The sequence below is a fragment of the Schistocerca cancellata genome, chromosome 3, assembly GCF_023864275.1.
Source record: "Schistocerca cancellata isolate TAMUIC-IGC-003103 chromosome 3, iqSchCanc2.1, whole genome shotgun sequence".
NCBI lineage: Eukaryota > Metazoa > Arthropoda > Insecta > Orthoptera > Acrididae > Schistocerca > Schistocerca cancellata.
The window spans coordinates 431,316,812-431,341,200 of record NC_064628.1 but is presented as its reverse complement, the minus strand read 5'-3'; the positions used below and the strand labels follow the sequence as shown (position 1 = coordinate 431,341,200).

At 42.5% G+C, this 24,389-nt stretch overlaps 1 protein-coding gene across 1 annotated transcript in view; it reads right to left on the bottom strand.

The window, feature by feature from the left end:
• Positions 1–1,169: 1,169 nt before the first annotated feature.
• The window catches only part of LOC126176735 (metabotropic glutamate receptor 4-like), an 848,202-nt gene continuing 824,982 nt past the window's right edge, over positions 1,170–24,389 (bottom strand). The window contains exon 14 of the mRNA XM_049923904.1: positions 1,170–2,459. Within this exon, the coding sequence (XP_049779861.1) occupies positions 2,161–2,459 (299 nt within the window). The 3' untranslated portion in view covers positions 1,170–2,160. The remainder of the gene's footprint in view (positions 2,460–24,389) is intronic.

The window sequence follows — 24,389 nt, the reverse complement described above, 5'->3', positions numbered from 1 at the left end:
TTTAAGTAGTTGTAAGTTTTAGGGGACTGATGACCTCAGCAGTTAAGTCCCATAATGCTCAGAGCCATTTTTTGCTTGTGCGACCTCATTGGGCCTTGTATTATGCTCAGGGACGGAATACATTTTCCAGATCTCTGAATGTCACATTTTTCTTGCAATATTGAGGTTTGAAACTGAGTGGTTTTCGAATAGTAGACTGTATTATTTATTTTCGCTTTCTCATTGGTACGTAATCAAGTTACAGTGTAAGAACAACATGCGCTGGTACTTGGCACTCGAAAAATTAGCATCAAGGAAAGGAGAATCACATCAGATTGCAACTACGTAAGCTCACAACTGGGTCAGCTGCTCGCAAAATGGAGGCGCACGCACTAGAGAAACAAGTAGCATTGCTCTGAAGTGGCACTGTGCGGTAGGAAATTATAACGTCTGCTGAAGCGGGCTGATTGTCGAAGCCGTTAAGCGAGTACAAATATAACACATATTATATCTGAATCATCACTTAATAGTGGGATTGGAAATGAGTAAGTTAAAAAAATGCTTAGTTTTCACATATTTACTTTTCGGACGAATATCAGAATTTGCTGAGCGACAGGGAGGAGAACGTATGCATTTGTGTAGTTCATACACATGGGCTTTTAAGATTTGCGCGGGGTGACCTGAAACTACTTCACACCTGGAATTTCTGCCTCTTGAGAACCGTGTACTAATTCCTATCTGCTATGGGGCCTTCAATCCATTCAGAAAGCTGGAATGATATTATATAAGTTTAGACCTGACCTCTGCACTTCGTTCTAAAGGATGAACACATACAGCTAAGTTTCGCACTTGAACTGCTTGTAGAATTCAAGTTTATACCTACAAAGGAGACTTTTGTCTCCAGACAGTTCATAATACACGAGGGTGAAATAATTTCCCTCTACCTTTCTTTTTGGTAGGCCTTTAAGGCCGAAATATTACATAACATTACAAGCAAAAATGTATATTTACCTACGTTAATGTTGCAAACTGATAAACACTATTCTGTTTTGTTCTTTCCACTCACCTATATCTTTACTTCATTGGCACACTTGGGTGGTAAGCAACTGACACACTTATGTAGACGACAAGAAAGATAAAGCTGACTATTTTTGGTAATATTTCTTTATTTACAATATAATATGGTACAATTTCATTTTTGTTGGAAGTGAGTTAAAAGCAAATTTTCATATGGTTTAATGTTGACAGTTGCCCATACACAGATGAAACGGGTTTACATGTGACTGCTACCTCCTATTTTATTTGGTATATCATTTGCAGATCATTTTAAATGGTTAATGAATCACAGATTTCTTAATTTACTTAATCACAGATTTTAATACTTTGTACATATATGACAGTAACAATGTTGTACAGCTCTCAATGGAAACTGACGGATAAGAGGAATGTGCCACAGGGGCTCAACATGTGACACATTCTGTTTTACCATTAGCATCTCCCAAACCTCTACACTTAAGGAACGTAGATACTATTTAGCATCCGTGTAAGAGAATTTACTAATTCCTAGGAAATGAAACTAAGTTCTGTACTGCAGAAGTGTCGAGAGTTACTCTAAAGGCTAATTTCAAGAAGTCGTTAGACAATGGTGACCAACGCGGTTTACTTCGAATGCATTCGCTCAGGAGTAAAACAGATATGTTTATGACAGACTATGTACATGAAGGGTTTGCTTGGCATAAGGGACAGGACAAAAGTCAGCTCCAGTGTGAGCACCTTTTCCGACACTGTTACAGGACTACGTTTTTCATTTCATAATACTGAACAAACTGTAATTACGACTATTATTCTTCATTTCATATAGTGTTTCGTTACACTGAACAGTCCGTTGGGTTGACAATGAGAACCCGGATCACACATAAAGAAGAAATCGATAGCAAAAACTTTACCTAGTCCACAGGAAGAAAAAATGGGAGTGGAAGAATCTCTGTTACTGCCTCGGCACCTTTGGAATCTTTCACGTAATCGCTTGACGCCGTGGCAGGGGCATTCAGTCTCCAGCAACAGTGCTGAACGCCGAGGGCTGAGCCTCAGCAACCGGCGCAGCGCAGGCTGTCTCTCTCACACGAGGACGGGCGAGCGCCGCCTGCGGCTCGAGTGCCGGTGGGCCCTGCTGCGCTTCCGCTATAACTGCACGTCCACCTGCTGCGGCTGCTGCAGCTGCTGCTGCTGCTGCTGCTGCTGCGCCTGCAGCTGCGGCTGGCCGCCTGCCACGGGGCCGTTGCTGCTGCCGTGCTCCGCGGCCACCGCCTGGGTCTGCATCTGCGGCTGCACCTGCTGCTGCTGCTGCTGCTGGGGCTGCGTCTGCGGCTCAGCGGGTGGCGGCTCTGTCTGAGTCGAGCGGTTCACCAGCAGCAGCACGCAGCCGTGCACCACTGGACGGCGCTGGTGAACCACGTCTTCACGCAGTTCCAGCTCCATACCTGAAAAAAGGTAACATCTCTTGTGGTTACGTTTGTACACCCCTAGAGGACAGAATTGAAACTCTTAAGAAATTCTATAGCAGAAAGGTAACGACTGGTGTAGTACCGAGCCCTCAGTTTAATAATTCATGGTTGCGAAATACTAACATACACACTTAAAAAAAAAAAAAAGAATAAAGAGCTTCACAATTTGAAACTTCCTGGCAGATTAAAACTGTGTGCCGGATCGAGACTCTAACTCGGGACCTTTGCCTTTCGCGGGCATGTGCCCCACCAACTGGGCTACCCAAGCATGACTCACGCAACGTCCTCACAGCTTTACTTCTGCCAGTACCTCGTCTCCTACCTTCCAAACTTTACAGAAGCTCTCCTGCGAACCAGGCAGGACTAGCACTCCTTCACAAATTGTTGGTCCACCTCTGGACAACATACAAGCTGTTTTTCGGCTTGGCATTGACTGATAGTGTTGCTCGAAGTGCTCCTGACAGATATCGTGTCAAATTCTGTCCAATTGGGGCTTTACATCGTCGACATCCCGAGCTGGTTGGAGGGTCCTGCCCATAATGTCCCAAACTTTCTCAATCGCGGAGACCTCTGGCAACCTTGCTAGCCAAGGTAGAGTTTGGCAAGCATAAAGACAAGCAGTAGGAACTCTCGCCGTATGTGAGCGGGCATTTTATAGATGAAATGTAAACCCAGGATGGCTTGCCATGAAGGGCAACAAAACAGGGGGACGAAAATCGTCGAAGTACTGCTGTACTGTAAGGGTGCAGCGGACGGTACGAAATGAAATGGCACCATAGACAACCAAATAAAGAAGGTTCAAATGGCTCTGAGCACTGTGGGACTTAACTGCTGAGGTCATCAGTCCCCTAGAACTTAGAACTACTTAAACCTAACTAACCTAAGGACATCACACACATTCATGCCCGAGGCAGGATTCGAACCTGCGACCGTAGCGGTCGCGCGGCTCCAGAGTGTAGCGCCTAGAACCGCTCAGCCACTCCGGCTGGCCCTTAGACAACCACTCTTGGATGTCGGGCCGCATGGCTGGCGATAGTCAGACTGATATCCCACTGCTGTCTGGGGCGTCTTCAGATACTTCTTCAGCTGGAAACTCGTTGACTGGAGTAGAATTGTCTTCACTGACGAGCCCGCATGGAACTGAGACCCAACCGAGCGAGGTGGTGCAGTGGTTAGTACACTGGACTCGCATTCGGGACGACGACGGTGCAATCGCGCGTCCGGCCATCCTGATTTAGGTTTTCCGTGATTTCCCTAAATCGCTCCAGGCAAAGGCTGGATGGTTCCTTTGAAAGGGCACGGCCGACTTCCTTCCCCATTCTTCCCTACTCTGATGACACCGATGACGTCGCTGTTTGGTCTCCTCCCCCAAAGAACCCAATCAACCGAGCCCCAAACACCAGCGAAGACGCGTTGGAGACGCCACAGACAGTGGTGAGATACAAACCTGTCTGTAGCACGCCGTATGGCTTGACAACTAGAAGTGATGGTCTGGGTTTCATCCGCGGCACCCTTATAGCACAGCGATACGTCACTGATATTCTACGACCCGTTTTGTAACACTTCGTGGCAAGCTATCCTGAGCTTACATTTCATCAAGTTAATGCCCGCCCGCACACTGCGAGGGCATCTACTGCTTCTCTTCGTGCTTGTCAGACCCTCCCTTGGCCAGCAAGGTCGCCGGATGTCTTACCAAATGAGAACATTTGGAACATCATTGCCAGGTCCATCCAACCACCTTGGGATTTTGACGACCTAGCGCACCATTTGTACGGAATTTGGCACGATATCCTCAGGACGACATCCGACGACTCTGTCAATCAAAGCCAAGCCTATAACTGCTTGCATATGGGCCAGAAGTGGGACAACGCTCGATTTGTGAAGGTCTTTCTCTTGAATAAGATACAATTTTCTCTGGAATTGCAATCATTTGTTTGTGCATACATCTACATCACATGGACGGGTTTCCGTCTCATTCAGATAATTCCTCTGTGGTGCGTCGTTCTTCTTTTTTACTATTTTTCATTGTAGAGTGTGTTATTTCCAGAAGAGTGGAAAGACTGACTGTGACCGACCTCAGACAAGATCTGACTGGGTTGCAGAGTAATATATGAAAATTAGAGTTACTATTGACCCTATGCTTTATGTTAGAAAAGAAGATACAATATTTTTGGGTAACTGGTTCCTGAAGAAATCGTGATTAGTAGAGATTTAGTGAAGGGTCTCCCGCTACCCTTTAAAGGTCATGGTTGGCTTTACTAGACTGACAGAGATACAGTACAATAAACTTAATTTCCGTACGGACAACAGGGGGCTAAGACCACTGTTGTTTAAATCGAATAAGTCCTCCATGTTATCCAATGTATACATTGAGAAAGCACCACAGGAAAACGAGAAGAAATATGGAAAGGGAATATAGGTTCACACACAAAAAATAAAAATAAAACTTTAACACTCTGAAGGCAGTAGATCTGTTTTGCTATTTGCGGAGCAAAGTTACTGACGATGGCAGAAATAAAGAGGAAAAAGGGAGAACTTTTTAAACATCTAATATGATTTTAAGCATTAGCAAATCTTTTTTGAAATTATTTCTTTGGAGTGTAGCCTTGTGTGGATGTGAAATGTGGACGTTAAACAATACAGACAATAAGTTCTACAAAAGGGTGCTGCAGATTAGAGGGGCGGATTGGATAACTAATGAAGAGATATTGTGCCGGTGTGTTTTCTCTCCGGCACTTCTGAATTCGCGCCGTAGACATCGATTGAATAGTTCCTTTGCCTGTTTCGTCGACCGTTGTTCAGCAGTGATCCGGAGCGCTGTTATCGGGTGGCGCTGCCGACTAGTGTTACTTAAACATCGATAGTTGGCGTAGGCGATTTTATCGCAAATATTTTTATAAACTATCGATTGTTTTGTGCAAGTGCTTCAAATGAAAAATAGCTTTGTAAGAATTTCTTATTGATTAAAGACAGCAATACAAGATAAGCAAATTTTGTTTCATAAAAAGAAAGGTATTTAAATTCTTGGCCTTCAGTCTATTGTTTGGCATACAAATTACGAGATATGCAAATTTTGTTTTATAAAAAGTCATGCATTTAAATTCTTCTCCTTTAGTTTGTTGCTTTTTCATTCATTATTTCTCCTGCCTTTGAGAAAACCTTCTCTGCAGGAACTGAAGTCGCAGGGCAGCACATAGCCACTAAATGTTTAACACACAACGTACTATTAGACTTTACCCGATTTTCTAATACAGAAGCATGATTGTCTATTACAGATTTTTCAAAATATTGACGTAGATCAATCATGGAATCACTGACTGGTGTAATGACATCGACGTTGTACTGTTGCTGATTTCAAACTGGTAGAAGTATCAATAGACGTATTAGCACTGCTCACGGATGCTTCTGTTTCAGGTATTATTCTTGGTGTTGATGCAATGATAGCAGCATACTCTTTCTAAAGTAATTGTGCAGCGTTGTCTGCCTCTTGAAATGTCCTGAAACCAAGATTTTCTTTCTTTCTTTTTTTAAAAAACCTTGGATCTAATAATGTCGCAAGCATATTAACAGTCCCTGTGTGAAATGGTTTCAGTCTTTCACTAACTGATTTAATCAAGGAATCCAGAACACTTTGTGCTTCATTAGCCGTTAAGGTGCTTTCCAAGTCTGTCAAATTTGCAGAAATACCTCGTATAAGAGGTATAATTAAGAAAGCAGTGACGTATGGCTCCACAGAGATTGTTCTTGTTGCTACTTCAAAATACTTAAGAAGACCTATTATCTTTTGTATAGCGAAGTAATTTTCTGCTGTGAGGGAAGGCACTGCTTTTGATCTTTCATTGTTTGCAATCGCAAACTCACTTCGCACTTCCAAAATCCTTTTGAACATGTAGTATGAGGTGTTCTATCGAGTCAGCAGCTCTTGTATCAGTTTCAGTTCTTTTTTGAGCGTTGCGCAGTTTTTCACTGGCTAGTGTATAGTTATGAAAGAAACTCACAATCGCCATTGTTTTCAATAAAATTTTGGAAAATGATTTCACTTTGTAACACTTTTGTACTGTTAAGTTAATTGAACCCTTTGCCAGGCACTTTATTGTGAATAGCAGAGTAATCACGTAGACGTAGACGATGCAGTTGGAAAAGTGGCGTGAATGTTGAATCCTTAAGATTTCGGCAATTTTTTTCATTACTGCAGCATTGTCTGTAACCACTACTACTGTCTTGTATTCTAGTAAGATCTGATTGATGACCTGAAAAAAGTGTAATTTTAAAATTAACTGCCAATATCTCCGATTTTTTCAAGAAAAAATATTTTTTCAACGTCTTGTTATGTGAAAAATTACTTTCATACATAAAAAAATAATTTTCATAACAATCGGGCCAACATGTTACTTGTCGATCCTAAGTTGAAATTCAGAGTTTTAGAAGCATGGGGAAAGCAGGAAGAGGATGAAGAAGAAGGGGATGAAGGTCACCACAAGTAATAAGTATTCTTTCTTCTTTCGCTACTGCCTTAATCCGGCATTATGCACAGGCTGTCTGCGTCTAGTATACATCGTGAAATAGTGTGAATGTATTTCAAATGTCTGCGAGTCGTGTAACTGAGACGGAACGTGGGGACCAGCCTGGCATTCACCTAGCGGGATGTGGGAAACAGCCTAAAAACCACATCCACGGTGGCCGGCACACCGGCCGCCGTCGTTAATCCGCCGGACGGATTCGATCCGGGGCCGGCGCGCCTACCCGAGTCCAGGAAGCAGCGCGTTACCGCTTTCGGCTATCCTGGCGGGTTACCGCGAGTAATAAGTATGAAAGAGGGGAAATGTTTACCTGGTTTACTGGTCTGCCATGCAATGCTGCTACCTTAGGTGTGCATATTTGCTGATGAATACAGCAGATAAACTGCACACAGGGGTAAGAAGGGCACAGAAGAGACCAGGGGTGTTCCTCAGTTGAGTTGACACTGCATACGAAATAATAGGACCATCACTCTACTGTAGTGCTACAGCTGCTGCATAGCTGAGGTGGACAGCGCTCGTGATCTCAATGCAGTTGACGTAAAGTGTGTAGCTTGCAGAAGTTTTCTTGGGAGTTTCGCCGTTCGCTGAATGAAGCGCACGCAGCGGAATAAAGAGCACAATAATAATGAAGGGTAAAGAAAGGTGGGGGAGAGAGAGCTTTGCTGGCATCTCCTTCCATCATACCGATGTATGTCTATAACACACCCTGGTCGCTCAAAGATGGCACTTGACAGATCCTGATAGACGATACAACAGCTTAAAACAGAAATAAATGGTTGTAGCTTCGTCGCAAGTTGCATTGAGAAATATCTATCTTTTTATTTCTTGATAAAAAATCAAGTTTCCGACCTATTTTCCACCTGCAGCAAGCTACAAGTCCGTAAACAACAGCTTAAATTCCCACTGAAAAATTCCAGTTCGGTTAATATGGCCTATATTTACAACTTGCTTTGGTTAGCCTTTTTTGGCAAAAGATGTGCAGTAATATTGACGCCATTTTATGAGCATCAGAAGTTTTAATGCTGTTCCGATTCGCTAACACAATGGAAGCACTTTCGTATAAATCGCACACCAAAGCGCGTGGTTCATATACTCGGAAGACAACAACACAGTAATAGTATCGCCACGACCAGTTGATTTGGCGATGGAAAAAAAAAAAAAGATCATATGACATTGTTGGCCTAGTGGCCCCATGGGGGGGGGGGGGGGGGGGGAATTCCACCGACGTATTGCAAGTCTTCTTTAGTTGACGCCACTCCGGCGACTTGCGAGTCAGTGATGAAGAAGGACACACAACACCCAGTCTCCTGCCGGGAATCGAACCCAGGCACCCTGCGTGGTACGCGGTAACGCTACCGCTACGTTACGGAGGCGGACTCTCAAATCTTAACCTTAGGCGATCTGATATACATGGTGCGAGGCAATAACAATGTTTTGAGAAAACGCATTACAGAGACAAATGTGTTACTTATTTGTAGTAATAAATAAGAAAATAAATTTAGCCTGTTGAAACGCAATCATTAATTAGTATTTTTTAGGTTGGCAGCGTCTGTAGACAGAACACAAATGACAGGACGTCTTCGGATTTCTATCGGCAAGAAGGGTGGGGGTGGGAGAGATGAAGATGACAAGAAAAACTTTACAAGCTACGCCGACTTGACTTGTACTGACATGTACCGATCACAAGGATGAACCGAAACTCAGCATGGCTTTGACAAGTTAAGGAAGGAAACATTTTAAAAAAATGTTACTTCCGTGTGCCATAGATTCTGCCATGTGACGACCTCCTAATTTTGTCACTAACTAATGTTTCATCAATTACAAAGTCGCAAGTCAGTGCCAGGATGCCTTCATTTGCGTTGCTTGTCTACATGTCCGTTGTAACACTCAAAAAGTTACATTTTGCAAGGTCTTTTTCTAGCTTATTTTTAATCTCCTCATATAGTTTTGGGATCAGTGAACATTTAAGACTGGTTTTACCTGACAACTCGTATCTAAGGCATGAACAAATTTTTTCAAACCTTGATGATTCGAAGTTCTGAATGCCAGCAGGTCGATAGCGATCGTTTGTGCATAGAGAGAATCAAGTTCTTTCTTTACTTTAGGACTGGCTTCGTATAACTGACTTCTGTTAAAACAATTTCTCATAGAGCTTTTCGATTTTTTTGGTTGCACTTCTTGCAATTGATCTAGCTCACTAGTTGATCCCTCAACCTTCAGTTCTATTACTGATCTATGGTTCTCTAGTTTTTTATCATGCTTTCTTTTTAAGTGGTATCTTAAATTAGTTGTATTCCCTGAATGTTTATGCTCTTTATTGCAGATGGTGCACTTCACAAACTCATTATTATCCGCCATTTCATCCAAAAAATTCCATACAGATGGTTGATTTTTATGATTCATTTTCAAAACAATAACAAAAAATTCTTTGTATGGACAAACAAAACAATCTTGGAAGCGCGGGATTTCCTCGGCCGATATAGACTATCGGTGGCGCGCGGGAAGTACTGATCGTTTCATGTCGGCACCATTCGGAACACATCGTGGCGACTGTCCTCTTAGTCTCACTGCTGCCAACGACAGCGATTCAACAGTTGTGGCATTATAGTTGCGTCGAAGAACAATCCTGTGGCAGTGTGTCGTTTAAACAACGAAATGAGTGACGAAGAAACTATTTTTGGTACACTGACGTCATCTACTACGATAACCCGAAGAGTTAGAAGCTTTAGGGGCAGCATTCTTCCTCGTGACGCTCGGAAAATTATTAATCAGGTCTCAGAACGCTGTAAAGTCGAAAAAAAATAAAAATAATGGTCAGCTAATTCACCCTCTTCGCCAGTTTCAAACAAGGGGTTTCATCATTAACGGGCAAGAGCTTAAGAAATACCTACAGGATTAGGAGTTTTTACAAAACCATTCGCGGACTTTCGCAGTCTGGCAACATTCACATTTCGCCCGAATGACTTGTCAATGTGCACTGCAGTACTGTGAATGCAGATAGCATGTAAATAATGCTGTACTTTTTAATGATTATGTCAAGCCACTGTACAAATAAAAATCTTGGCGCTCGGCATGTTATGCTTTCATTATATTCAGTTTTGTCGGAACCGGTGTGTACCTGAATGAGCAAGCTCCACTAATTGAACACAGAACGGGCAACCAACATATGAACGATATTTGTGCTTCTACAAAAACAGAAGTGACACAGGTGCTTTAGGATCGCTTCGTTGTTTTGTGTTTTCGAATCATCTTATCTATCGAGTCCTCCCTCCGGCATGGGTGTGTGTGTTGTTCTTAGCATAAGTTAGTTTAAGTAGTATGTAAGTCTAGGGACCGATGACCTCAGCAAAAAAAAAAAAAAAAAATTGGTTCAAATGGCTCTGAGCACTATGGGACTTAACATCTATGGTCATCAGTCCCCTAGAACTTAGAATTACTTAAACCTAACTAACCTAAGGACAGCACACAACACCCAGTCATCACGAGGCAGAGAAAATCCCTGACCCCGTCGGGAATCGAACCCGGGAACCCGGGCGCGGGAAGCGAGAACGCTACCGCACGACCACGAGCTGCGGACTGACCTCGGCAGTTTGGTCCCTTAGGAAATCACGAAAATTTGAACAAACGCTTGACAAATCATTAAAATGTCATTTTTTGCCTCTACTAACTGCGTTGTATTGCAACAGGCTTATTTACTTTTGTCTTTCTTGATACAAATACGAAGGTTGGAAGTTAAATAGTGGCAACTATTTATTCACAACCTATACAAAGGAGTTACATGTTTGCACCAGTTAACCTTCAAAGTAGTCACCAGTGTTATGTAGAACCCGAACCCGTTGCCGGCGATGTGGAAGGCGTAGTATACCGTTAGCATAGCCTGTTCTGTAGATGTTGCGAATGGAGCGGTCTAATTATGGTGATTCTCGTGTACGACTGTGATGGTGTTATCCTAACGCATTACGTTCCTCCACGGCAGAACGTCGATACACAGTATTACTGTTCGTTTTTGGAGCATCACCGGCGACCAGCTTCGCGAAAGAAGCGGCGACACTATCTGCGCAACCCACCCATCATTTTGCTAGACAATGCGCGGGTGCATACAGCGCAAGCTGGGGCTGCTCTGTTCTGTCGATGGGACTGGGAAGTACTGTACCATCCACCATACCCCTCCCCCCCCCCCCCCCATACTTAAGTCCTTGTGACTTTGATTTGATTCCGAAGATGGAGGAATCACTTCGTGACATTCACTTCAGAACTATTCCGGAGATTCGACAGGCAGTAGACCGCTCCATTCTGCTAACGGTGTACTACGCGTTCCACATCGCTGGCAACGGGTTCTACTACTTTGAAGGACAGTAACAGGTGCAAATATGTAACTGTTTTGTTTCGGTTGTGAATTAATAGTTGCCACTATTTAAGTTACAACCCTCGTAAGTATGGTCACACATTCGAAGATGACCCTCCACATAATCCGCATTCATGAATCCATATTATTTACGTGTGTAATTTTTACCATAAGCATTTGACCGGTACGAGATGCTCGTGATTGCGACTTGTTGTCACTGGAAGAGAAACCAGAGAATTCCCTCTGACACGTCCCCTCTCCCACACTGGCCAATCTATTAACAACATACGTTCATAAACAGCGTAGACTGGCTAAGGCGCCACAATGTTTGATGGTGACTGAATAACACAATGCAATCTACTGGCCCCTTGCACTCCATTCGCCATGGAAGTAATGGGATGCGACAGTTTTTCGCGTGTCAATTAAAGAAGAATTGTACTACAAACGATATGACTGTCGATAGTAAAACCAGACTACCGATTGTGAAAACAGTCCAGACGCTATCCATTAATCGATAGTTTATCGATGTTTGAGTTTTACCACTGCCGACGGCGTGAGTGTCACGAGATGTGGAGTGTTGTCTGGGAGGCTCTCAGTGGCATGTCGTCCGAGATTAAGAGCGGTGGCGACGTTGAGTTTTGGCGTTTGCCATAGTACTGATACTCTGATTCCGCAGGACGAGGTCGTAAGTCAGAAGCCCGAAATTGGAAAATGATTTCATCGTTTGCATAGCTTACTCGCAGCTGCTTGATATGTTTACAGTGTAATCCGTCGTTTAGTGGTGCTGTTGGCTCTGAGTGTTCGCTGGTGTGATTGAAGATCGTTACACCGTTGTCGGTGAAGTTGTTAGTGATGTTTTTAATTTACTGAGTTACGATTCAGTCACCGTTCACATTCATTTACACGAAGATAAGCACCGTATGGCACACCGCCTCGAAGGATAACCCTGATTTACGTTACTGCTGTGAATACAGGGTGGTCCATTGATAGTGACCGGGCCAAATATCACGAAATAAGCATCAAACGAAAAAACTACAAACAACGAAACTAGTCTAGCTTGAAGGGGGGAACCAGATGGCGCTATGGCTGGCCCGCTAGATGGCGCTGCCATTGGTCAAACGCATATCAACTGCGTTTTTTTAAATAGGAACTCCCATTTTTTCGTGTAGTACATAAAGAAATATGAATGTTTTAGTTGGACTACTTTTTTCGCTTTGTGATAGATGACGCTGTAATAGTCACAAAGTACGTGGTATCACGTAACATTCCGCCAGTGCGGACGGTATTTGCTTCGTGATACATTACCCGTGCTAAAATTGACCGTTTACCAATTGCGAAAATGGTCGATATCGTGTTGATGTATGGCAATTGCGATCAAAATACCCAACGGGCGTGTGCTATGTATGCTGGACGACATCATCCAAGTGTCCGGAACGTTCGCCGGATAGTTACGTTATTTTAGGAAATAGGAAGTGTTCAGCCATATGTGAAACGCCAACCACGACCTCAACAAATGATGATGCCCAAGTAGGTGTTTTAGCTGCGGTCGCGGCTAATCCGCACATCGGTAGCAGACAAATTGCGCGAGAATCTCAAAAACGTCGGTGTTGAGAATGCTACATCAACATCGATTGCACCCGTACCATATTTTTATGCGCCAGGAATTGCATGGAGACGACTCTGAACGTCGTGTACAGTTCTACCACTGGGCACAAGAGAAATTACGGGACGATGACAGATTTTTTGCGCGCTTTCTATTTAGCGACGAAGCGTCATTCAGCAACAGCGGTAATGTAAACCGGCATAATATGCACTATTGGGCAACGGAAAATCCACGATGGCTGCGACAAGTGGAACATCAGCGACCTTGGCGGGTTAATGTATGGTGCGGCATTATGGGAGGAAGGATAATTCGCCCCCATTTTATCGATGGCAATCTAAGTGGTGCAATGTATGCTGATTTCCTAGGTAATGGTCTACCGATGTTACTACAAGATGTTTCACTGCATGGCAGAATGGCGATGTATTTCCAACATGATGGATGTCCGGCACATAGCTCGCGTGCGGTTGAAGCGGTATTGAATAGCATATTTCATGACAGGTGGATTGGTCGTCGAAGCACCATACAATGACCCGCACTTTCACCGGATCCGACGTCCCCGGATTTATTTTTGTGGGGAAAGTTGAAGGATATTTGCTATCGTGATCCACCGACAACGCGTGACAACATGCGTCAGCGCATTGTCAATGCATGTGCGAACATCACGGAAGGCGAACTACTCGCTGTTGAGAGGAATGTCGTTACACGTATTGCCAAATGCATTGAGGTTGACGGACATCATTTTGAGCATTTATTGCATTAATGTGGTATTTACAGGTAATCACGCTGTAACAGCATGCGTTGTCAGAAATGATAAGTTCACAAAGGGACATGTATCACATTAGAACAACCGAAATAAAATGTTCAAACGTACCTACGTTCTGTATTTTAATTTAAAAAACCTACCTGTTACCAACTGTTCGTCTAAAATTGTGAGCCATATGTTTGTGAATATTACAGCGCCATCTATCACAAAGCGAAAAAGTGGTCCAACTAAAACATTCAGATTTCTTTGTGTACTACGCGAATATGTAATAAAAATGGGGGTTCCTATTTAAAAAAAAACGCAGTTGATATCCGTTTGACCTATGGCAGCGCCATCTAGCGGGACAACCATAACGCCATCTGGTTCCCCCCTTCAAGCTAGACATGTTTCGTTCTTTGTAGTTTTTTCGTTTGACGCTTATTTCGTGAGATATTTGGCCCGGTCAGGATCAATGGGCCACCCTGTATACAGTAAGGACTGACTGTAAAAAGGTTAGTTGGTATCAAATTGGTTTTGCTTGCGATGGAGTTTTCACTAACGCTTGGTTCAGTTAATTGGGCGTCGGAGCCGTGTGTTACTGCGTTTGTGAACACCTACAAGCTAAAATGCCTTTATGTCTTTGACTTCCTCTACTTGGTCGTTTTCTGGAATTGATTGTTTAAGTCTTGCAGAACATAGTCACTTTATTTCAGTCTGGTTATGAGCCAGCGGATTTTGTAGTGTGGAAGGATTAGTGCGGTTCTGAATTATGAAGTTACAGTTATCAAATTGATGTTTTGTTATATTTTAAATAGACCTAGCGGTCGTATTTGAATAGTGTTTTACGGCAGTAGCTTATTTTATTGCTTTCTCGGGGGATTTACTCTAAGCCCTGTTACCAGTCTGCCAAGGCAGCTTTTAAGGTTATCTACTAATTGACAGTTAGGGTTATTCTTTTTAAAATTTGGTTGAGATGTCATTATCTTAGCTTCAAATTGGCTAACTAGCTTTTATCACATTTACTGGTGAGTGATGATGGGCCCAATGCATCTGTAATTTTAGAGCCTGTCCTCCCTACGCATACGTAGTAACTGTTTTGATTGAAGGAAAGATCTTATTAAATATGCTGAGATTTCAATCGGAATGCGTTAAAGGGCAAATTAAATTGCTATTAGTGGATTTGATTTAGTTAATCCGGGACTGTGCTATCACCAAGACTGTTTTATCGATTTATGGTGACGGTTTCAGGCGTACCCTGCCCAGCAATTTAATTTGCCCTGTAACGCATTCCGATTGAAATCTCAGCATATTTAATAAGATCTTTTCTTCTCTAATGATATCGTCGTTGCAGTTAAAGTGAATCGCTGTCTTCCTCCCTTGCTCTTTCTTTGTTGCTGGGATTGTAACTGTTAGTTGTACAGCAAGTTACTGTGACATTTCTGCCATTGGAGAACTTTGTTGCCCTGTTGAGGCCATTATTCAATTTCTTTCTCCCTCTACAGTTTTGTGGTCGGTTATTTGATTAAACCTCATTGACATTTATATATACAGACTGAAGCGACGAATGAAAATGTGCACCAAGACCGCTTCAGTCTGCATATATACATCATAGATGTTTGGGACTTGAAAAAGTCTCTGGAACAATATTGCTCATTAACATTTGTTATGGTTACCTGCCAGAACCTCCCTTATCAGTTAATGGATCACAATTAGTTGGCGTTTAAGTCCCCACCCCCATCTCCTACGTACTCTTAGTCTCACCTCAATTTATATCTGAGTCGCAAAGTAAGCCACGAGATGTTGATGACCCGGAAGTAGTATATAGAAATATAGGAGCTGTTAAAAGAAAAAGCAGCTGGTACCTCAGATTTCATTTCATGATACCAAATTCGTTTCACGTGTGGACGCAAAGTAGTAATAAGAGAACTTATAAGCACTGAAAGAGTCGACAGCTTTAAGTATGTTAAAATGACTGTAGAGATCACAGAGAAACCAACAAAATCGTACGAGACAAGATAGTTTCTTCTTTGGTGGAATACACAGCTTTCAGCGAAGATATAAATTCAGACACTGGAACAAAATTATCAACACGGAGGTGCAATTTGTACTGTACAGTGGCCTGCGAAGTGTAGATGAAGTCTTCAAGCGACAGGAAATACAATCGAGAAACTCACAGCAAAATCTTTCACAAACTAATGAGCCATATAGGCACAAGATAAAAAAAAGGATCATACCATAACAACGGACAACAGATGGAATAAATCAAGAAACGCAGGCTTTAATTCTGTGAATGCGTTTACAGAATGGATGGGAAGTGACTAGTTAAAAAAATTTCAAAATGCGGAACAGTAGATGTAAAATTTCAGCAAATTGTTTCGACAGGTCTGTAAAAGTCGGATAACGTGAAGACATTTCCAACTGAACAACGCAAACGGGACTACTTAGAGCAGGAGAGGCACCACAAGACATTTTAATTTATACTGTGTACACTTTTACAAACAAATTCATAAAACTGCCAGCATGACCAGGAAGGATTCAAAAGTCACGCTCATAGCAAGAGGAGTTCAAAAACATAGCAATACATGTGAAATTTCATCATTTTTTTCTCACTTACTATTGGCTAGATTTGTTGCTATAGGTGCATTTTTCTTCATAGGTAATCGAGTTTCTTCGATGAATTTTGCACAGTGTACAAGTCATACGTACAGGTGTGAATGAGCTGTTACATTTTAAACTTCATGTCTAGAAAAAAAACTCAAATTTTATACTTAATTATCTCAGTTTTTACCACAGTTATTGATAGGTTTGGAAAATTCTAGAGTTTTGCATTAAGGAGTTAGTGTTTAATAAGCATACCAAATTTAAAAGTAATAGTATATTTGTTCGAACAACTTACGGGTTTGCTTCCGGGTGACGTCGTCGACCACCGCCGATATTTCGACAGGAGCACACCCTGCCATTCTCAAGGCACAAATGCAAGGAGGAAGAAAAGTGCAAGGAAATTTAATACCTCGGTTCACAGAGGAGAAACAAGGAAGATACCACACACAGAACAAGTGTCAACACAACCAAAGATGACCAACACCAGAAATATCGATAGTGACTAATCAACAGGTGAGGTAGCACTAATTCTGTCCCTCTATTTTTGGATGAGAGGCAGAGCCGGATTCCAAGCAGCATTTAAATAAAATCCACCATCTCTGTTAATAAGGTTGTTTGATAGTTTGATTTCAACAGCTTCCTTAATAACACTATCCCAATAGTTGGACGTGCAAGCCGGAATCTCCGTGTTGTTGTATTCCATTGGTTGACCGGTGTCAAGGCAGTGCTCTGCAACAGCGGATTTGCTCGGCTGTTGTAAGCGTGTGTGACGCTTATGTTCAACACACCGGTCTTCCACAGTCCTGATTGTCTGACCAATATAGGAAGCCTACTTACACTGACTTGTGTCTGCGAGCTGATAGTTGTCACCCTCCAGCTCAGCGTGAAGGAGTACTTCTCACCTTGGTTCACAGGGCCCACGGTATCTCACACCCTGAAAGCTTGGCAGCTGAGCTATCACATCTCGAAGTCACCTTTCGTCAGAATGGTTATAGTGAGAGGCAGATCAAACGTGCGTTGCGCTATCAGCCTTCTGTGCAACGGGTGAGTGACGATAGCAACGAAGTGGCACCTAAGTCTACGACCTTTTTGCCTTACACAGGAAGCATTTCCAACAGGATTGGCCGTATTTTGAGGAAATATGATGTGAAATGTGTTTTTCGACCACCTTCTAAGATTAAGGCCCTGTTGGCGTCCGTAAAAGATGATATTGGTTTGCGTAAGGCTGGGGTCTATCGTATTCCTTGCAGTTGTGGCATGTCATGTATTGGTCGGACAATCAGGACTGTGGAAGACCGGTGTATTGGACATAAGCGTCACACACGCTTACAACAGCCGAGCAAATCCGCTGTTGCAGAGCACTGCCTTGACACCGGTCATCCTATGGAATACAACAACACGGAGATTCCGGCTTGCACGTCCAACTATTGGGATAGTGTTATTAAGGAAGCTGTTGAAATCAAACTATCAAGCAACCTTATTAACAGAGATGGTGGATTTTATTTAAAAGCTGCTTGGAATCCGGCTCTGCCTCTCATCAAAAAACAGAGGGCCAGAATTAGTGCTACCTCACCTGTTGATTAGTCACTATCGATATTTCTGGTGTTGGTCATCTTTGGTTGTGTTGACACTTGTTCTGTGTGTGGTATCTTCCTTGTTTCTCCTCTGTGAACCGAGATATTAAATTTCCTTGCACTTTTCTTCCTCCTTGCATTTGTGCCTTGAGAATGGCAGGGTGTGCTCCTGTCGAAATATCGGCGGTGGTCGACGACGTCAGCCGGAAGCAAACCCGTAAGTTGTTCGAACATTCAATTCACCGGGAAAAGTTAAGGTCTTCGGATGTTACATGTACTTGAGTACAGAAATTTGTGTTTTGCGGAAAATGGCCGTTAAAGTTTCTGCTTACCCTTGACATTCTTTTAGAACTGTCCAGCACCATAAGCAGGGTTTTTTTCATTTTCTAAATCAGTTTTCTTGCTTTTCACATTCCTGTGATGCACCTTGATTTGATCACCTCCAAGAACTATTTATCTGGCTTCACTATACGCTCTCTATCGTATACAAAGCTTTGATGCAGTTCACTCCAGGCTTAATTCCCATTTTCTCTACAACATATTTGCTGCTTTGCACACCATCATTAAAACATGAAACTGCATCATAAACACCAATAGCAAGTGCATTTCTTCCCACAAAAATGCTTTTTGGCGTTCTTTCCCAAACTCATTGGTTAAAACTTTCATTTGGGTTTTGGGTACCGCCATGAAGAAATTTCTTCAATAAGTTTTTCATATCAGGAGCCCTTTGTTTCACGTATGACAGTCTCTGGCACAAATATAAACATTCGAATTCTACAGAGCGAAATAGACTTACATATGACAGAAGAATGCTGTGCAAAGGGTTGTGGTGCGGCACCTTGGTACGCTTAAGACCAAATAAGGTGCCTTACAATCTCTCAAATATATGTTTTATTCATAATACTATTCAGGAAGATGCGCACTACAAAATTGGCGTATTTTTGAAAAATCGAATTTTTTACATTTTTTACGTACTGGCCCCACTTAAATGACTTCCTTGAAGAAGATGTGTATATACGGAGGAATGAAGGAAGGCACACTATCTGACCAAAAGTATCCGGACATCCATGTGTAATGCGAAATTGATCGGTAGATGTCATCAGAGACGGACCTGTCAATATAAAAGGAGGTGGCGTGTATATTGTTGTAAGTAAACAAGTAGTACAGCAGAATGGGTTGGTCAGGGGCGATTAGTGACTTTGAATTTGGAGTAGTCATTGGATGTCATCTGAGTAAAAAATCCATTGGTGACATTACAGTCTTTCTAAAGCCGCCTACGTCGAGTGTTGGTGATGTGATTGTGAAGTGGAAATGTGAAGGAAGCTAAACCAAGCCCAACCGGACCAACATACTTTTGTATAGGGATAGTTGAACCCTAAGGAGGGTGGTTGCAAAAAATCACATGAAAGGAAGGAATCACTTCTGAGGTCCACAGTGCTACCAGCTGACCACCCAGCACAATGAATGTGCACAGGGAGTTAAAAATAATGGGTACAATGGTCGAGCAGCACCTCAGAAGCCACACATTTGTGTATAGTGCGTATAAAATTACGTGAGACTTTTGACGTTTGGCTGACCGGAGGGGGACGTGATGCCGTCGCCCAGGTAACACCAATGGCGAGCCGACTTTTCCTACCACGCCGCCAGTGGTTCGGCTGGTAAAGCGCCCCTGTTACCACGCCTTCAGTAAACAGTACCACGTGGTGTCACGGATGAATGTTCGCCAGCTCTCGCTGTAAAGTCGTAATTCGTGGCATTGAAGGGTGCTGTAGTCGTCAGCTATTGTGAAGAAGTGTTTCCGTTGCATTAATAGCAGCAGTGCAGTACATCTGAATAGGAGATTTACAACGAAAGTGTCGTTCAGGAATACTTTTTGACGAATACATAACTTTTGTTGTCATGGTAAAACCTGCTTATTTTGTCAAATCACAGCAGAGTTTATAAATTTCAGCTCACTAACATTCTAATGCAGTTGAAACTGCGATAGAATCGTGAAACAGTGTATTATTAGACTAGCAACAGAGAGCAAATAAGGTCAATAGTTTATGAAACAACCTATTCTCAGTATAAAAATAAACGTGTAAGTTCTTCACTTATTAAGTTGCAAAACTCGCGGCAATTCTCGTTTCCAACTATCGGCGACCGTCGGTAATTGCATTGTAGTAGTCGCTTGAATATCGAGGTGTATATTAATCAAATGGTAAAACACTCGTCTTTGCGCGCTATGATATGCCAAAATCTTGTTTCGATATCTCAAACCATTTAGAAATACGAGGAATCATATTTCATTCTAGTTTTTTCACTGACGCAAGAATTCGTGACGGACTGCTTTACATACATTCCATTTTCTCGAGATTGGAAACATATGATATCCTTCCAAGTTCAAAGAATAATTCAATATATTATCTACATTTAATACGCAGCAACATGCAACCTACCACGCATCAAACACAAATTCATAGCGACGCCTATTTTTCACAGCAAACTAAGAATTTCTTCCACTAATTTCTCTACTATGGATCACAGTAACTATGACAATTAACGAAATGACAGGCAAAACTACAAGACGCGCAAGAATCAAGTTTATTACAGATTAGTTTCTGTAAAATCGTTTGAGAAAGATGTTAGATCGGCTGGCTCGCTGTTCACACTGTCAAGCGAGCAGCCGCGCGGGATTAGCCGAGCGGTCTTAGGCGTTGCAGTCATGGACTGTGCGGCTGGTCCCGGCGGAGGTTCGAGTCCTCCCTCGGGCACGGGTGTGTGTGTTTGTCCTTAGGATAATTTAGGTTAAGTAGAGTGTAAGCTTAGGGACTGATGACCTTAGCAGTTAAGTCCCATAAGATTTCACACACATTTGAACATTTTTGTCAAGCGAGCCTGCCCAGTTCTACACCGAGTACCGGTAGGCTTGGCATCATACAGTGTCATCTGATGAAGCGCCCAGCACACGCTGACAACTACGCTTCCCTCCACTTGCACCGTACTGAACTGTCGAAAGCCGCAACTTTTTAAAAATGTAATGTAATAGTTAATGTAAAGAGACGCTTAAGGCGGTGTAAACAGCAACGTGACTAGGCGGCGGATGGTTGGGAAGGAGTGATTTGGAGTGACGTATCACGGTATTCCCTGAGGCAATCCAATTGGAGGGTTTGGGTTTGGAGTTTGGCGAATGCCTGGAAAACGTTACCTGCCATCATGTGTGGTGTCAGCCGTGAAGCGCAAAGGAAGTGGTATTACGGTATGACGGTGTTTTATTTCGCAGTTGGGTTTAGTCCCCGTTTTGCTCTGAAGCAAACACTAAATGCGGAAGGACATGAACACATTTCACAGTATTGTGTAGTGCCTGCAGCACAGGAACATTTCAGATACAATGATTGTCCTGATCAGCATGACAATGTATTCTGCATAAAGCAGGATCTATGACGCAGTGGTTTGTGGACAGTATCATTCAAATGGTTCAATCTAAGCACTATGGGACTTAACATCTGAAGTCATCAGTCCCCTAGACTTAGAACTACTTAAACCTAACTAACCTAAGGATATCACACACATCCATGACCGAGACAGCATTCCAACCTGCGACCGTAACAGCAGCGCAGTTCCGGACTGAAGCGCCTAGAACCGCTCGGCCACAGCGGCCGGTGGACAATATCATTCCTGAAATGAAAGATCCTGTACAAATCCTTTGGGATGACTTAGAACCGGATTTTGCTCCAGACTCCAAAGTCCAATATCACTACCTTCTCTACTTACAGCCCTTGAAGAGGAATGGATTGGTGTTTCTCCATACATATTCAGATAACTCTTTGGAAGTGTTTCCAGCATAGTGAAAGCCATCATAAAGGCGAAGCGTGGACATAAAGCATATTAATGTCCACTAATAGGTGTCTGGATACGTTTGACTATATACTGCAGTCACGAAAAACTGTTGGATTTCCGAGGAGGTGGGAAGGCATACATTATCCAAATATAGCACAGCTATTCCTTAACGTGGTTTCTGCTGGCTTACATGAATGACGAAAAATCGACAGCATAAACTAAATACTTGCAGACGTTTCAACAGAGCGCTTTCAATGACAGATTATGGTAATGCGTACTAAAGCAGACGGGTGTAGAATGTGTTCTGCACAAAGAGAGACAGAAAGTAGTTGGCGACCTCAGTTTTCTTCCTGCCTTTTACTGCCACGATCCCACACTGTACCATTCCGTTGTTCTCTTCCGACAACTGACAAAGCCAGAAAATACTTTACGTGAGAATTCATCTTTGCTTCACGCTCCCTTTTCATAGTTTGTACTCGGGTGTCTCTGGGGTGTCGGTGTACTGTCGTTACTTTGTGCAATGGAGATGACGGATTCTACTCACTTCTCGAGCATGAGCATGTGAATGCACTGTTTCTGTGTGTACCGTTCAGGTTGCCAGAATATAGTCACACCACACACACACACACACACACACACACACACACACAACAATCATCGTATCTTCATCTTGGCTTTTTACGCACTACGAACTATTTATCTTCATATTCGAATGGTGGGATACTGATGATTCTCCCTCTTCCATATGCGCAATATTTAATCATTTATTTATTTACTTTTAGTATTTTTTGACTATAGGAACTATCCTTATGATATTGTTGATGTGTCTTCTTCCATTGTCTTGAAAGAAATAACTGAAGGTCTTTTCGTTAGCTGTTCGTTCTCAGAATGTCTATCAGGAGTTATGGTTTAATGGGAAACGACATGTCCAATAATTCGAGTTGCACTAATTGCACCCCACGCTCCTGTTTTTACGCCATCCAGAAATTCTTGATGTAACTGATGAGGCTTTCCACACCTTTAACGTCGGTTGTTCTGAGAGTTAGTTTTCCAATAAATGTAGCCGTGATTCATCGAAAACAGTAAAAGGGAATTTAAAAAATCGACCCACCCATCATGCACAGACCAACTGCGATACTAAAGTCGAGCAACAGTATCTGAATTGGCCAGTCGATGGAATTTGTGACGTTTCAAAAGGAAATAGTATTAGTGAAGTGTCGTCACAGTGGTCTGTTTTGTCTTAACACACCTGTTTGTCGCAGTGGCCGGATTGTAATTAAGACGTATTGAATGTGTGTTTGATGCTATTATTCTATGTTGCTTATATGTGTCCTTTCGAACCATATTTATAGTGTACCAGTGTTGATGCGTGGCTGAAATTCGAATGTTAGCTGCGAAGATGCTATTTACTTTGCGCAGACTGCAGTTGGCCACGAGAAGAAGAGTCAGAGGCAACCTAAAAATTGAATTAATTGTTAGAAGTAATACATTTGTTTAGTAATTTGTTCCTAAAAGGTTTTACAGGCGATTAAATTAGTCGTGGATGAACTGTTCTTGGGGAAGAGTCACCAAAGAAGAGCCTGACTGAACTGGGTACAGGTGACGTGTGAATAATTATTGCTAGCTATACGGGAGCTAACCGCAGCGAATAGCAGTTCTTGCAGTGTTGAGTGAATTTTTATTTTTTTAAATTTTTTTTACAGTTACTGATAGACGCGAAATACTCAATGATAGATATTGCGAGCTTCCGCTAGAGAGTTCTAGCCGGCCGAAGTGGCCGAGCGGTTCTAGGCGCTACAGTCTGGAACTGCACGACCGCTACGGTCGAAGGTCTGAATCCTGCCTCGGGCATGGATGTGTGTGATGTCCTTAAGTTAGTTAGGTTTAAGTAGTTGTAAGTTGCAGGGGACTGATGACCACAGTAGTTAAGTCCCATAGTGCTCAGAGCCATTTGAACCAAGCCAGAGAATTCTAAGTAAATGATTAACGTGGTGATTGTTTGAGGCAACTAGAGATATTTGATTGTTTGATAGTGAGGAGTGGGTAAAATATTTATTAGAAGCGAGAGCTATGACAAACTGGTGAGATCAGAACCTGGTTAATGAGTCGTGACTATAAATGGAGATCACCTGCTGATCAGGATGGTTCTCAAAATTCGTATTATTGTCCCAGTCCGCCAACTCATTTATGGCTGAGTGTTGCGATAACTGTTTGGCGAACGAATTTGGTACAATATGATAGAATTGAGTGTTCGATGTGAAGAGTTGTAGAATTCTGCAGTCACTGAGCGAATAGAGTGGAACGTTATTTTTGCAAAATGACAATTGGTTTTAGTTTTGAGAAATAGGAACTCAACTGGCGATGATTGACATTTCGCTGGCATTAATGAATTCTGGATCGTGATAAATGATTGGTCATACAGTGTTAATTTGGCCCACTCATTGCCAAAATCTTACTTTGAAAGTCTATTAATAATTGATTGGAACCATTTAATTATGCACGGCAAGGCTTTATCATTACTGACTTTTTTGTGACAAGTGACGTCTAAAGTAGGAACAGATGGTGGGTCGCGATCAGCCAACGCCTGAAGAGGTTTAATTTTGCTCCTGTTATTTAGATGCCATGGCTTAAGGTGGTGGTGGCACGTAGGTTTTTTGCTTATATTTTTTTTAATGTTGACTCGCTTTATTGTGAGTTAGAAT